At 34.2% G+C, this 15,087-nt stretch overlaps 1 protein-coding gene across 1 annotated transcript in view; it reads left to right on the top strand.

Annotated features, from left to right (window-relative positions):
- NYAP2 (neuronal tyrosine-phosphorylated phosphoinositide-3-kinase adaptor 2) overlaps positions 1-9,307 on the top strand; it is a 247,373-nt gene extending 238,066 nt beyond the window's left edge. The window contains exon 6 of the mRNA XM_032638255.1: positions 9,080-9,307. Coding sequence (XP_032494146.1) covers positions 9,080-9,307 — 228 coding nt within the window. The remainder of the gene's footprint in view (positions 1-9,079) is intronic.
- Positions 9,308-15,087: the final 5,780 nt, after the last annotated feature.

Genomic DNA, 15,087 nt, shown 5'->3' with positions numbered 1-15,087 from the left:
ACCATGAAGTAGATGCTAAATCATTACATGCAATTCCCCCAGCAAACCTGAGGTCTTATTATTTTCATATTACAGATAAAGAACCAAGGTCTCAGGAAGATTATATGACTTGTCCCAGACCTCACAACTAATAAGTGGTAAAACCAGGCCATGATATCCATTTTATCCACCTTATTCTGTCCCCTAAGAAGGAAATCAAACGTGCACACAAAAATAGGATTATTGTTATTACAGACGGATGTGCAGTGTACTGGCAGAACTTGGAAACAGCTGTAATTGCCACTGTTGAGCACAGTAGTTCAGACCAGCCTCTGTCCTTGAAAGTGACTTGTGACCTGGGTCTTGATTATAGGACATCACTCTAAAACTGAAGAGTTAGGTGTTTTCCTCATTTTGCAGGCAGAGAAAAATGAGCAATCTATATTCACTTGAAACTCTACTTATAGCCATGCAATTGTAAGGTTTATTAACTTACAATTTTAATCTTTGTGATGAGTGATTTTTACATAATTGATCATATAAACAAGCACAGATACGTAAAAACAAATATATGGCTTAAAATACCAACATGTGATGTTTCTTATAGTTGATCAGAGATTGTATACTGAGGCAGGTCTTCAGAGCTAGAAAAAGGATGAGGGCTGTATACCCATGATGTCTCATTCAAAAGCAGCTCTGAAATCAAGACATGGTTCTCATTTTAATAATATATCTATATCTCAAAGCTAAATTTAGACCACCTGAAATAAACACTGCAGTTTCAGTGTATACCTCAGGTGTATATCTGTCTAATAATTCTTTCACAAAACATAGGTTCTAAATCAACACTGCTGATAAATGAGGGAGGATTACAAAGGAATAATTTAAAAAAAAACAATCAATAGATCAGAGTTAAAGATGAAAAAAACATAGGCAAAAAACTATGAAAAATGCTAAAGTTATCCCAAGGATGCAATTATTTCAAATACTGTCATAAAAGTTTAAAAGCTAGGAACATTTCAGACATAATATTTAATTCTCATAATATCTCAAGCAAGAATACCAGATAAGTAGCTTGTACAACAACACCAAAGTGAGATTAAAAGCCAGGATCTTTTCCAGGCCCATGGAACTGATAAGTTCCTGCTTTTTTCGTTTTGTCAACTTATGTTATGTTTTTTAAAAAAAATATTGTACATTTATATTATCTTTTTTTTGTTTTGCACACTTACATTATGTAGTTTTTAACTTTTGATATTTCACACTTTTCTGTTGAATTAGCTTCATTCTGGCCTTCATGAAAAAAGAAAAAAATTCATTTAGTGTGGAAGCATCTTCCTGACCTTGAATTTGTAATTTTCAAAGTAGAATAAATGGTATTTATGTCATTGTAAAGTCACATGGATTATTTGACTGTACCTTTTAATATTTACCATAGAAAATACTGTGATGTTGGGTCACCTCTATATGCTTTCAATTATTTTACACAAACACATAGGAAGAGAGAGGTAGATGCATACATAGATACATAGAGTATGTCTTACTCATTCAAAGCAAAAGATATTTTTTTCTTATAATGTATAATGATCAAGGAACATGGATTTGAGCACTTGTTATTTGATAACTAAGTAAAAAAAATTAGTGAATTTGCTGACAAGTGCAGATAATTATAACCCTTCCATCTCTGTGTTATATCAATTTCAAAAGGTTTATTGAGGGCTTATGTCGTTGCCTATGCTATGCAAAGCTGACCTTTTCTTTCCAAAATATAGTTGGAAAAAAAGAAAAGAAATATAATTCACTAACATTATTTTTTAAAAAGTTCTCGAAGCAACTTTTATATTGAAGTTGAATCAACACTGTGACATAGCACAGACAAGCAAATAGCCACTGCAGGGTTATTAAAAGAAAAGGTTGACCTTATATTGAATCTCTTATTTAGAGGATTTAAACCAGATTATCCACTTTATTTCTTTAATTCCAACATGCCTCTTCTTTCTTATGATGATGAAATTGTAAAAATGTGCCCAAATAATTTCTCTAAACTAATTGTCAGAGCTGATTTAAAATCTAAAAGTCTCATCCTTTATGATTCATCTAATGGGCCAAACGATATGAAAAATATTGTAAGTATATATGAATCGATGCTCTTGATTTTGTTTTATAGCCTTTTTTATAGTACTAATATTGATATTACCCTTTTGGGTCTTCTATCAGGCATTTTTTTATTTTAAGGGTTAATTGCCTATTTACCTAGTAAGTTAGCAAACTTTTTCTTTAAAGGACCAGACAATAAATATTTTAGGCTTTACAGGCCATGTGGTATCTGTCCCAATGACTGAACTCTACTTGATAGTGTGAAAGCAGCTGTAGTTAATCCATGAACACATGGGCATGTCTGTATGCCAGGTAAAACTTTATATATGCTAACATGTGAATTTCATATAATTTTCACCTGTCATGGAATATTCTTCTTTTGTTTATTTTTCAACTATTTAAAAGCTTAAAACAAAAATTCTTGTTTATGGGCTGTACTAAAACAGGCAATGGACTTTATTTGAGAAGTAAGTGTATTATAGTTTGCCAGCCCCTGTCCGTTTTCCTGAAGATATATGTAAACAAGGCATGGTGCTTACGTGTTTATTCTTTATGTACATTTTGTTAGTAAAGAATCAATCTCTTTACACGCTAAATGAGAGAGGAAGAACGTTTTCAATGAGAGCAGTAACACCTCTGTCTGACCTGTGACTCCTAAGGACAGGGACAGCAGAGGTGAAAGTGACTTGCTTCCTCCTGTAATTCCTGAAGAATTCGCTCGCCTTTCTCAAATCACACCAGCTGGCCTTCACGCCTGCTCTTCCTTGATGCCCCACTAATGCTACTCGTGCTCTCCTGGAGAAATTTTCTTCAGGGCAAAAGGAAAGTTCAGAGAACTTTGGTAACTCTAGCTTTCTTTTCAGCCAGACTAAAGCTTGTACTCCTCACGCTGGAAATGATGATTTCTTTTTTTTTTAATTAATTTTTATTGGAGTGTGGTTGATTTACAATGTTGTGTTAGTTTCTGCTGTATAGCAAAGTGAATCAGTTATACATATACATCTATCCACTCTTTTTAAGATTCTTTTCCCATATAGGTCATTACAGAGTTGGAAATGATGACTTCTCATAAAATGGGCTACCCAGGTGGCAGAAATTGGGACAGAGAGAGCAATGGGCAACTGATAGATATTTTTTTCCCCCAAAGCTTCTGAAAATTAGTATTGGTATTGTGTCTATTGTTTAAGAAATTAAATTTGATCCTCAAATCTTCAGACTCACAGCTAAACAATTCCAAAGCCAGTATCACACCTGCTAAAAATCTTTGATGAATTTTTTTTTACGTGCTTACTCATGAGGCATAAAAATCAAAATCAATAGGGATAGGCATGCTTGTATCAGTTTTATTCTCGTATCTTTTTTAATATTTAAATTCTCCATATGATTATTGAAAAGTATTCTTTTCTCTTATGGTTTACACACTTTGAAAAATTGAATACTTTAAATAAACATTATGGAGATTTATTATTGGACAGTCTCACTATTCTTTTGTTTCTTGGATGAAGTATACTCAATATCAGGAAGTACTTCGATTATTTTTTAGAGAAAGTAATTATTGAAGTGAATTGCGACTCCTCATTTATGTTATTCCTGATGCATTGAAAGCTCCATAGATAAGATCATGAACGATGTATGGGACTTTACATTTTTTCAGTTCCAAATATGCATACTATATATAAAGTATATTCAAGTGTACATACTATGTATATATGAATTATGTACATATATATATACATATGTACTGTATATAGGAAGTACATACAAGTTCAGAGAGATACATGAATTTTCAAGGTCACACAACAATCAAGATCCCAATCAAGTCATCTAACTCTTCCTTTATACCATGTTGGTTCCATCTAAAGAATGAAAAATACAGTTACTTATTCTTTGGAAAGAATATGGTCCCATCACGTTATTTAGAGTAGTTTTAAATTTACAGAAAAACTGCAAAGAATACACACAGTGTTCCTGTATACCCCACACCCAGTTTCCTCTATTGTTAATATCTTACATTATAATGGTGTTTTTGTCACGACTAATGAATCACTATCGATACATTATTATTAAAACCCATACCTTATTTGAATTTCCTTAGTTTTCATCAGTTTCAGGATTCCTTCCAGTGTACCACATTAATTAATTTCAGTCATCATGTCTCCTTTACCTTCTCTAGACTGTGACGGTTTCTCAGACTTTCCTTATTTTGTATGACCTTGCCAGTTTTGAGGATTACTGGACTGTTTTTTTTGTTTGTTTGTTTTTTTTTGGTACGCGGGCCTCTCACTGCCGTGGCCTCTCCCGTTGCGGAGCACAGGCTCCGGACGCGCAGGCTCAGCGGCCATGGCTCACGGGCCCAGCCGCTCCGCGGCACGTGGGATCTTCCCGGACCGGGGCACGAACCCGTGTCCCCTGCATCGGCAGGCGGACTCTCAACCACAGCGCCACCAGGGAAGCCCTGGACTGGTATTTTGTACAATGGCTCTCAGTTTGGGTTTATCTGGTGTTTTTCTCATGGTTAGGCTAAGTTATGGTTTGGAGGAGGAAAACCACAGAGGTAAAGTGCCCTTCTTATCACATCATATCAAAGGTGCGTACTGTCAACATCACTTATTACTGCTGATCACCAGGTGTGGCGCAGGTAGTGTTTGACAGGTTTCTTCATGTAAAGTTCCTCTCCTCCTCCTTTCTAGAGTGTACTCTTTGGAAAGAAGTCCTGTGTATAGCCTACGCTTAAGAAATGGTGATTTATGTTTCACCTCCTTGTGGAGGAGCTTCACTTCATTTTTATCTCCATGAAATTAGCCAAGAATATTGCCTCCACTGAATCTTGTTAATAGGAGAATCTTGTCCAAGATATATAAGTGTGTTCATATTAATTGAACAATTATCTTCCAATGCATACTTAACTTGCTTGTGTATTTTTTCTTTCCTTCATGGTTCATGCAATAAATGCATATGGATTAAAGATGAGGAACAGGACACTTGATTAAATAACTAAACTGGAAGAGTTTATTTACTGGGCTTAGTTTCAAATTAGTTGTAAATTGACTCACAGAGTTCTTTCAACTACAGGGTGAAGTGGAATGGAATTTTACAGCTAAATTTAAACTAGATATGAAGAATCTGATGATAAAAAATTGGAAAGTCTAGATACCTTTTATGGGTAGTAGTCTTAACACACTTCATATAATGGCTAAACATGCTATTTGTTATGTCTAAAATAATGAATTAAAGCATAACATCTTACTATCAGAATGAAATAATTTTTGACACATTTTAGGGGGGAGGGATTTGGCTATGTCAATAGGCATGGAAGTAACACTGAGTTTATTTTGGGGAATTAAAAACAATGTATACCCTCCAGAAAGAAATATTCAAAAACATGCGCTATTTAAAAGTAAATATGAAAAGCAGACTTATCTTCCCCAAAATGAATCTCATTCTTCATTCATATCATTGTAACATAATAATAATTTGGGGGCGGGGTATTTTAAATGAGAAAAAAGTTTGATAGCAGATTTTACATGAGAAGATTCTACAGCAGACTTGACAGACTTGTTAAACTTTTTAAAATTAAAAAATTAATTTTTTATCTTCTAACAACCTGTATTTGAATTCTCTTAGAATACCTCACCCTCGTTCACATATTGGGCAATGCTTTCTCATGGAATTTTTACTGACTATATAATTGACCCCCAAAAGAAGATAGTTCAATATTGCAGTCAGTCTGAAAAACAAGGTTGATTTTCTTCTACTAATATTTTGAACCATTATATCTCAATCAAGGGGATATATAACTATTCTAAAATGAAAATGTAAAGAATGTGAAAAACCATATCTCTTTCTTCTTAAATTCCTATTCCTTAGATTTTTAAAGAATGGATTTTTTCTTAATAAATTGACATATATAGCATAAACTAGTAATTGACTGAAAACACATACTTATTCTAGACAATGTAATGCATTTATGAACTGTAATGACAACTATGAAATAAAATGTAATATAATGAAATATATTGGTGACACTGTTGTCAGAGCAATCCAGGAAAATTATTATTTTGCAGTTACATATACTGATTCCCACCCTAAAAGTATTAAAGGAAATTAAGTAATAAGTGATTTAATGTTTGTGTGGACCATGAAAATATTGAAGTAATGCTGTAAATATCTTACCTTAAAGAAGACTGGAGGTTTTGCGATTTCCTTGCGATGTGTAAAATCCAGTGAGATTTTACTAAGGAGAAAATTATCTTGAGAGTTTTCTGAGATGCAACAAAAACTGTTGTTCAATGACAGTGGCTTCAATTCATTCCTAAAACATTTACTGAAAGCTAAATGACTCTGTGCTGTATGTTGGGGCTACTGTGTTGGATGCGATTTGGGGCCGGCCCTCTGGGAATTCTGTGTTATAAATTCCATTTCTAACAGTTTATAGTCACTCAATAAATTTTGCTTGTCTTTCCACCAAAATAGAGTTATTGTATTTTTATTGCTTAGATTATCATGTTAGAAAATACTATAAATCTTTTGAAAATTTTTCAAGCTACTTTGGCAATCTCCTGTTAGGACAAAACTCTGTTGGTTGTTGTCCTAGAACTTCACTTAAAAAGTGAACAGCCGGGCTTCCCTGGTGGCGCAGTGGTTGAGAGTCTGCCTGCCGATGCAGGGGACACAGGTTCGTGCCCCGGTCTGGGAAGATCCCACATGCCGCGAAGCAGCTGGGCCCGTGGGCCATGGCCGCTGAGCCTGCGCATCCGGAGCCTGTGCTCCGCAACGGGAGAGGCCACAACAGTGAGAGGCCCGCGTACCGCAAAAAAAAAAAAAAAAAAAAAAAAAAAAAAAAGTGAACAGCCATGACCAGGGCCTGGGCTAGGGGCTAGAGGACACCAAAAGGTGTCAAACACAGCCCATCCTTTCAAGAAACTTTGTATCAAGTTAAGCTCATTACATACAAGATATTTATCTAAGAGTATAATCTTCTGGAATCTAAGTCCAAGTCATTGATTTTTTTTGATAAACAATTTTTATTCACTCATAAAGCTGTAAATATATTTGCATTTTTGAGTAGCATCTGGAAATGGTGGTACATACAATAATAGCTCTTATTATAATTTCTATATAATATTCAGGAGATGGAGTTTGCTGTAGTCGCAAGATGATTTACTTTGGAGTCAGGCAGATCTGAGTCTGATATAGACCTGCATCACAGCCAATAACGTATGACTTTGATCTAGTTCCTCAAACTTTCTGGGACTCAGCTTTCTCACTTGTAGTGTGTAGCTAAATCCTAACTTTCAGTGTGGCTGGGAGGATTTAACATAACATATACAGGTTTCTTCGCACATGTTTGGCAAAGAGCAGGTATGGAAAACCGCTGCTGGGTATTTGTCAGTGTGAGAATAATAATTCTTGGGCAATGTTTCACTGTTTTAAAAATGACTTCACCTTCATTATCCAATCTAATTTTTATACTAACTTCTGAAATTAAGATATTATCCATTCAGTCATTCATGTAAAGAAACCAAGAAATGGAAGTGACCAGTGGAAATCTGACACGTCCCGAATTTGAGTCTTTGATTTCTAGCTCAAGATCCTGCCCTCTCCATAAAGAATTAAGAATTGTGAGAATTCAGTTTTGCCTTGTTCACACCAAAGCCTACCTGTTTGGTTTGGACAAGATATGTAAATTCTTGAAGTCTTAGCTTCCTCACCTGTACATTGAAGGCATTGTACTGCTATATCTTCCCAATCCTTTCCAGTTTTGCACGCACTATGAGAGTCAGGAGAGTGTAGTTGTTAAGAAACAGGTGTTGGAGATAAACTCTTGGATTCAAATCCTGACTCTGCCATTTGTTGGCTCTGTAAGCTTAGGCAAATTACTAAATCTCGTCAAGTCTCATTTTACTCGTCATTATGGGTTAATAAATAGTACTTACTTCAGGGCATCATCTTTGTGAGGAATAAATGCATTAAACTGTGCAAAATACGAAGAAAGGGATCTGGTATAGAATAAGTGTTATACATATAAGTTTTTGCTGATTATTTCCGAAAATTGTGCCATCAAATTTAGTGACTCCAAGTGAGCCATTTGAACTCTTCAAGTCAGAGTAGATCTGCTTAAACAATTAAGTGAAAGCATCACCATCCTGGATTCTTGGCCCAATCACACTGCTGTTCTTGTGACACTGACTCAACTCGCTAGCTCTGTTCTAAAGAACAGTTATTGGTGGACATAGCCACAGACACCTGGGAGCAGTGTTTACCTGTCCAGAAATAGATGTATGTGTATCAATATATAGTCAGCACTGAATCTTCTCCTGGTACCCAACTGAACTGATGAATCTATTTCTTTGAAGTTCTGGAACTATTTGGGATCTGGGTCAGTATGATTGCAGAAGCCAACGATTCTAATTAGACATTTGCTGAAGCACCAAAAAGTATAGCAAAACTGCTTTGCAGAATAATTATTTAAGCATATAAATTCCAAGCATTAGATGCAAATTACAACTCATTTTGGTAGGAGAATAATTAAAAGTCTTAATTCTATATGTTATTTGTAGACAAACGCAAGTTTTATTTTACTCATAAAATTGTTCATTAAAATCTTTAAAACATATCACATTCATATTAGATCTCACTGAAAAGTAATTCTAATAATTGAACTTAGACATATTGAGATGCATACGATGATGGAGTCAACATAAAAGTAATAGCTAAATTTTTGGCAAATTGCTTAAAAATTTTTTAAAAAGGTTTTATTTCCATAGCATGGACTTTTAGAACATATTGGTAAACTATTCTTGCCTAAATTGTTTAATAAAATTACAATATTTAATAATTTAAGTACAAATTTTATTTACAGTTTCCATGCTTTAATTTTGCTTTGTGAGAATTTCAAAAATATGGAAACAGCTGACATTTTTCAAAACAACTACTAGCACAGTGAAAAAAAAACCTGCTTTCATTCCATTTTTTTTTTTCTGTATCCACTCTTTTTTGCTAGGTGGCATGCATGCAGTGGTTTCATGGAGACCATACAATGCTTGAGATGATTGAGAAAAAACGTTGCTTGTGCAAGGAAATAAAAGCTAGACAGAAAACGGAAAAGGGCCTTTGCAAACAGGATAGCATGCCTATCCTACCCAGCTGGAAGAAGAATGCGGGTACAAAGAAGTACAGCCCTCCACCCTATTCTAAACAGCAAACGGTATTCTGGGACACTGCCATATGACTGTGTGCAGGATGGCGTGAGCTCCACATTATTTAGCATGAAGAGGGAGGTCGACTCGGTCATGTGATAAGTAACTGTTACATATCGTCTCAGTCAAAATGGAATGCCAGTGGTTCCCTGGAAAACCCATGGGAAGCTGTGCCTATTCGTGGCTAGTTCAAAATAAAATCCATATTTCCTTGCATTTAAGGCACACTTATTTATCATGGATTATTTTGAATCCAGAAGATATTAAGATGTAAATATTTTACTAGTTTATGGATGACACCTGAAATAATACACATTATACGTATATAAATGATAGAAATATCAAGAGTTTTACTATATGATACAATTTCTGTATTAACTGGTTTGTTATCTCTTTTATATGTCCCTTGATGCCTTTGATTATTAATTTTTGCATTTAAAATGTTTCTTTCTGCCCACCTTTGGTTTCTGTACACGAGCTCACAGATAGGTTATGTTCAATCACACAATATATGATCTGGTGCTAGTAATGTAGAAGTTGAATATCATATTCGTTAGGAACATCTGTTGCTTTGTACGTTTTTAAGGGTTTGACAGGAAATGAATGCCAATGTGATGCTGAATTTGGACGTCCACATTACATCAACACCAATATTTTTGCTACATTGGCTTTATAAGAATTTCTCTCCAGTATCATCTTGTTTATACTAAGCAATGGTTAGTCAGACTCCAGAGAAAGTTAATAGGATATATTTGGACATCCCAGCAGAAAACATTTCCTTCAGAAATGACTTTAGGGACACATGTCCTTGCATCATTGATTTGATTGGAGGAGACCAGGGTTCACTGTGATAATGGAAGGAACAAGGAATCAAAGGTTAAACAGCACAACTGCTTTCAAGAGGGTGGGACCAGTGGCATTAGAGCCACTGCTATCACTATTTTTGAGTAACTTTTCATGTGTATGTTTGTTTCCCCTAGAAAATGACCAATATACATTCAACCAGATGAGTTTACATGTTTTAGTATACTAAATGCCAATCTTTCTCAAAATTTAGGTTCACAAACAGAATATAGTATTTCGTGTTAATTTTTCAAATTAGTTATTACCATATTTGGGGGGTATAATCTTCTGTGCATGTTCATCATACCCATTCTTACTGATGATGACACCATGACCAAAGAATTATGACCAATTGTTTATTTTATTTTGTTTCAAGGAAGAAACAGGAAATGCAGGGGGTGGGAGATGGGGTGGATTCAATTTTATGCGGTGGTAAAATTTAAGTTAAATAAATCATATATATCTTTTAAGAGTAACTTGTTAGTTGACTATAAATATCCCCACGGATGAATAAAAAGGAAACTATCACATATATTTTGTATGTTTAAATTACTATTTATGCTTCCTAAAATGGACAGTATGTGATTCTTCTTTAACAATCAATTTAGTATTATATTTCTGAGAGAAAAGGTACGTGTTTGAAGTTATTGTCATCGTGGTTTTCCTTGTAAGGGTTTTGACAGCAATAGTGCAATGCTGCTCAATATAACCAAATATAACAGGAGGTAGGGAATTTTTGTAATCTATATTGCTAAAGAGCTAGTAATGCTTTATCAGTAATAGTTTCTTTCGAGCCTTTGCAATGTTATAAAATAATTTTTTAATATTTTATAATTAGTGTATATTTTGATGTCCTACTAGAATTCTGAAAGAATAAGGAAAATAAGGTAAGTGGGAGCATGTATATCTGTTATGTGTGCCTGTGTACACGTGAATGAGTACTCAGTGGGGGAACTGTGTACACTAAATGCTTATTGAAGTTTTAGTTTTGCTTGTATCACCGAGGTGGTAAAAAAAAAAAAAAAGAGCAGAGTCACAAGTACAGGAAATCACGGAGAGATCTTAAGTAGCTTAAATAAATCCTGCTGCCATGTTTCACCAGTTATAGATTATGTTTCAAATCCAACAATCAATGGAGTACAAATCTAGGAGTGATGAAAATGTGTTAAGGTAAAATCATAATTGAAATAAAATGCGTTTATGAGCCAAGTTGTTATCCTGATTTAAGTTATTATGACCACATATGCTCAAGCCAATGAGTCAGATATATATGTCATCAATTCTCAGCATCTTTATGATGATCTTGATATATATATCTATATTATATATCTATCTCAGACAATATGATAATGATTAGATAATTCCCTTGAAATTTATATTTTGGTAATAAATGCAAGTGTGTTTTTCAAATGCCAGTCTTTCCCATATCTATCTGAATTAGACAGAAGATATTTTTTAATGCTGGCCACTTGTCAAGAAGGAAACAGAGTTACTAAAATGATTTGTGTTGGATTCAGCCATTTCCACTTGTTCTACCAAACTCATACTGCTGCCAGGTTTCATACACTCCTTTTCCAAGCAAGTTATTTTCTGAGAAGGTAACCTGTTTGAAAATCTGACCTTAGGCAACCATTTCCACTTATTTTCTCCAAATCTTGCTTTCCATGGGAAGTAATGGAAAGATCTGATATTTGACTCAAGAAATGATATTCTATACCTATAAGACTGTCCATTGTGGTTTAGTCTATGTGGCAATAGCCATTCTATGATTAATTTCCTTTTTGTGTAGCTTTTCTTTATGTGGAGAAAAAAGAGGTCATTAGGACAGAGAGAAAAATGAAGTTACTCTCTAGTGGCAACTAATTAGGACACTTCATCCTATAAATTTGGTCAGATGATCAAAAGTTCCACCTGCACCCAGAACACTATGGAATGATAAAGCTCATAATTTTTTAGCAGTGCCAAAGAACAAATCATATCATTGCATGGTTATCAAGTTGAAAGAGCTCAGACCTATAAAAATTATCTTTTCACAGCAAATTTTATAGAAACAGAATTTTATTGGCTGTCAGCAAGATGCTTTTATATGTGAAAACTTCTTAGAAGAGACACAATTGTTTTAGAATTGATGGAAGGAAAAAAGCAAATCCTGCTTTTCTGCCCTGTCTCAGAGCCAGCATCTTCTGAGGTGTAACAGGAGTTCTTTATATAAATGTTGCCAAACTTTCCCCTGTGTTTATGGAGTGGAAGCAAGTTTGGAGTGGAAAGTGATTGATTTGTGTAAAGGTTAATGTCACCCATAAAAAATAGTCATGAAAGTGAAACAAAACAAAACATTAAGAGGTTAAAATGTGTAGTTAAGAATACACACACTCAAATACATGGTAATTAAATGGACACAAGCAGATACAACTTCACTTTTCAAAACAGTGACATCGGGACTTAAGAGACCCCAAGGTTCCATATAGTTTTCTTTGAATGCTTCCGGAGAGTAGAGAAACATTTTTCTTACTACCTTTTAGCTTAAGCCTCACCCTTATATCCAAGGTAGTTTGACTCTTAAGAGCAAGTTTGGTGATCAAATTAATAAAACTAAACGACCCTATTGTTTCATTGTTTTAATTAAATAAGACATCAGAACAATGCACATACAATGCAATTTAAATATTACTTATATGTTAAGGTGAATCACTTGCCTCGAATACAAAAGAACTTGTAAGCTAATCATGGCTACCTATAAAATGAAGGAAAAATTCCTGTGATTTAAGTAGCAAGTAATCTGAGATGAGAGAGAATTCACCCTTGCAAAGAAGTAGAAGTAGAATAGAATAGCAATTCACAATTCATTGTGTCCCAGACTTAAACTGAAGTGAAAGAAAAATAATACCTATATACTTAAGATTAACTGGCTAAATCTTCCTTGTAAGGGAAAATAGATATCTAACTCTAGAATGTGAACAATTTGTTTTTAATCCATTATTCATTTAACAGTTCATTATTGAGCAACTTATATATCAGCTATTTTAAAACATTTCTGAAGCATTTGGCATTAAGCCTTCAAAAAGATGTGGTCCCTGCCTTCAAAGAGCTTTATTATGCAATTATTAATATTTTCAAAACAAAGCTTTTAGGAAGATATACAGTATCACATACGTTTGACATCTCTTATGTGTTTATATATGGTACTCTCTTTTTTTTCAGATCAAGTGTATAGTCAAAATAAAATGCTAAACATATTAAAGTTGATGTCTAAGTATAAAATATGTTTATGTGTAAGCCTCTATATGTACACATAGGATATGTACTGCTGTCTATATAAATCAGTAAAAGGATAACAAGTTTTTCCATGTTGGACTTTGAACATTGTGGCTTGGGGTTTGGATTGATTTTAAACCCTTTGATATTTGGGTCAATTACACTGTAGCAAAATGTGTGTAATCTGGGAAAAATGTCTCATAATATTTCCCTTTAAATGTTACAAAGGTTCAAATTTAAGGGAAAACATTTTACAGAAATATCGTTGGATCTATCTCAACTAAACCTGTATGAAATCCTTTTGAAGTTTTCAATTGTTCCCAAATATGACTGGGTTTGCCCACCCTCAAAGCATCTACATTTACACATGTATACACCCACATACAGTATACATACTGTATATAATATATATGAAAATGTTTAGTATGCACTTCTTTTGTTTGAAACTCCTTCAGTTAACATTTATAGTGTAGCAATTTGTGTAAAGTGCACTGTGATTATAAAAAACAAAGCACAGTAAAGTCACAGGTCTTGTTATCTTGCACTAAAAATGTGTTCACGTATTTAGCAATTGTATGTTTACTTTCTTGTTCTTTTCAAGAAATTGAAACAAATAGCTATTGAGAAAATGATATCAAATAATATGTTTTTTAGTGGTAATGGCACTACATTTTTAAAAGACAGGGTTTTTAAAAGAAACCATTTAACATCCATTCCAACATCACGTTTACTGTATTTAAAAATCTGAATGTCGTATTGCATTTTTCATCAGTCATTAAAAATGTCAGGTATGTGCCTGAAAAGTTGTGCAAATGAGCATTAGATAACAGATTTCTCTACTAATGTGTTGTTAGCCATTTCTATATACGTAATATAAACACTGAAGTTTTAATTTCTTTTAATTTTTGTACTTGATTTTTTCAGGTAACATGTAATTATAAATGTACTTTGATACTCCTGAAGTAACCAGATGTTGTTTTAAAACAAATTGTTTTCTTTAGTGCATTGGCAATATTTTGCAATACTTTTGTGCTTATTTATTTGTGCTCCCGTGTAATTATAATAAAAGCAATAGTTTAAATTAGTTGACTTTGTCGTTGCTGGTATTTATTCATCAAGAAACAAGATTGGTAACATCTCCTTTAAAGAAAAGTGCGCACATTTTTCCACGTTTCCATTTGCCTATGAGATTGTATGTATGGTGGAAGATTGGTGGTTGTGAGTAGTTTGAAGACCTAGATTTTACAACTTAGTTATGTGACCCTCAATCGTCCTCAATCACCACTCGGCTTCTGCGTCAAATAGGTGATCCACTAAGTAAGAGGAAACTTGACATTTTTCTTTCGTATGCACCTAATTCCAATTAAATGACTCAGTGTGTATCTAAAGTGTGCTGGAGGCATTAAGGAAAAAAAAATCCAGCAATCCTAGGCTGGTGTACATAGACAAGATATTTATTATTTCTACTTCTAGAATTAATCTGGTTTAAATAAGGAGCAAGCCAGTATGCTAATGTTTACTGGGGCCTTGGTAACTAAAATGTCATTGAACACCTGAAATATACAAGGCAAGGTTCTGGTTCTCAGAAAGCTTAACAAGAAAAGTGCATTTGTGGGACTTCCTTGGTGGTCCAGCCGTTAAGACTTCGCCTTCTAGTGCAGGGGTTGAGGGTTTGATCCCTGGTCAGGGAGCTAAGATCCCACATGCCTTGTGG

The sequence above is a fragment of the Phocoena sinus genome, chromosome 7 (assembly GCF_008692025.1).
Source record: "Phocoena sinus isolate mPhoSin1 chromosome 7, mPhoSin1.pri, whole genome shotgun sequence".
Lineage (NCBI taxonomy): Eukaryota > Metazoa > Chordata > Mammalia > Artiodactyla > Phocoenidae > Phocoena > Phocoena sinus.
The sequence above is the reverse complement of the archived record's forward strand: the minus strand, read 5'-3'. Positions and strand labels throughout refer to the sequence as shown.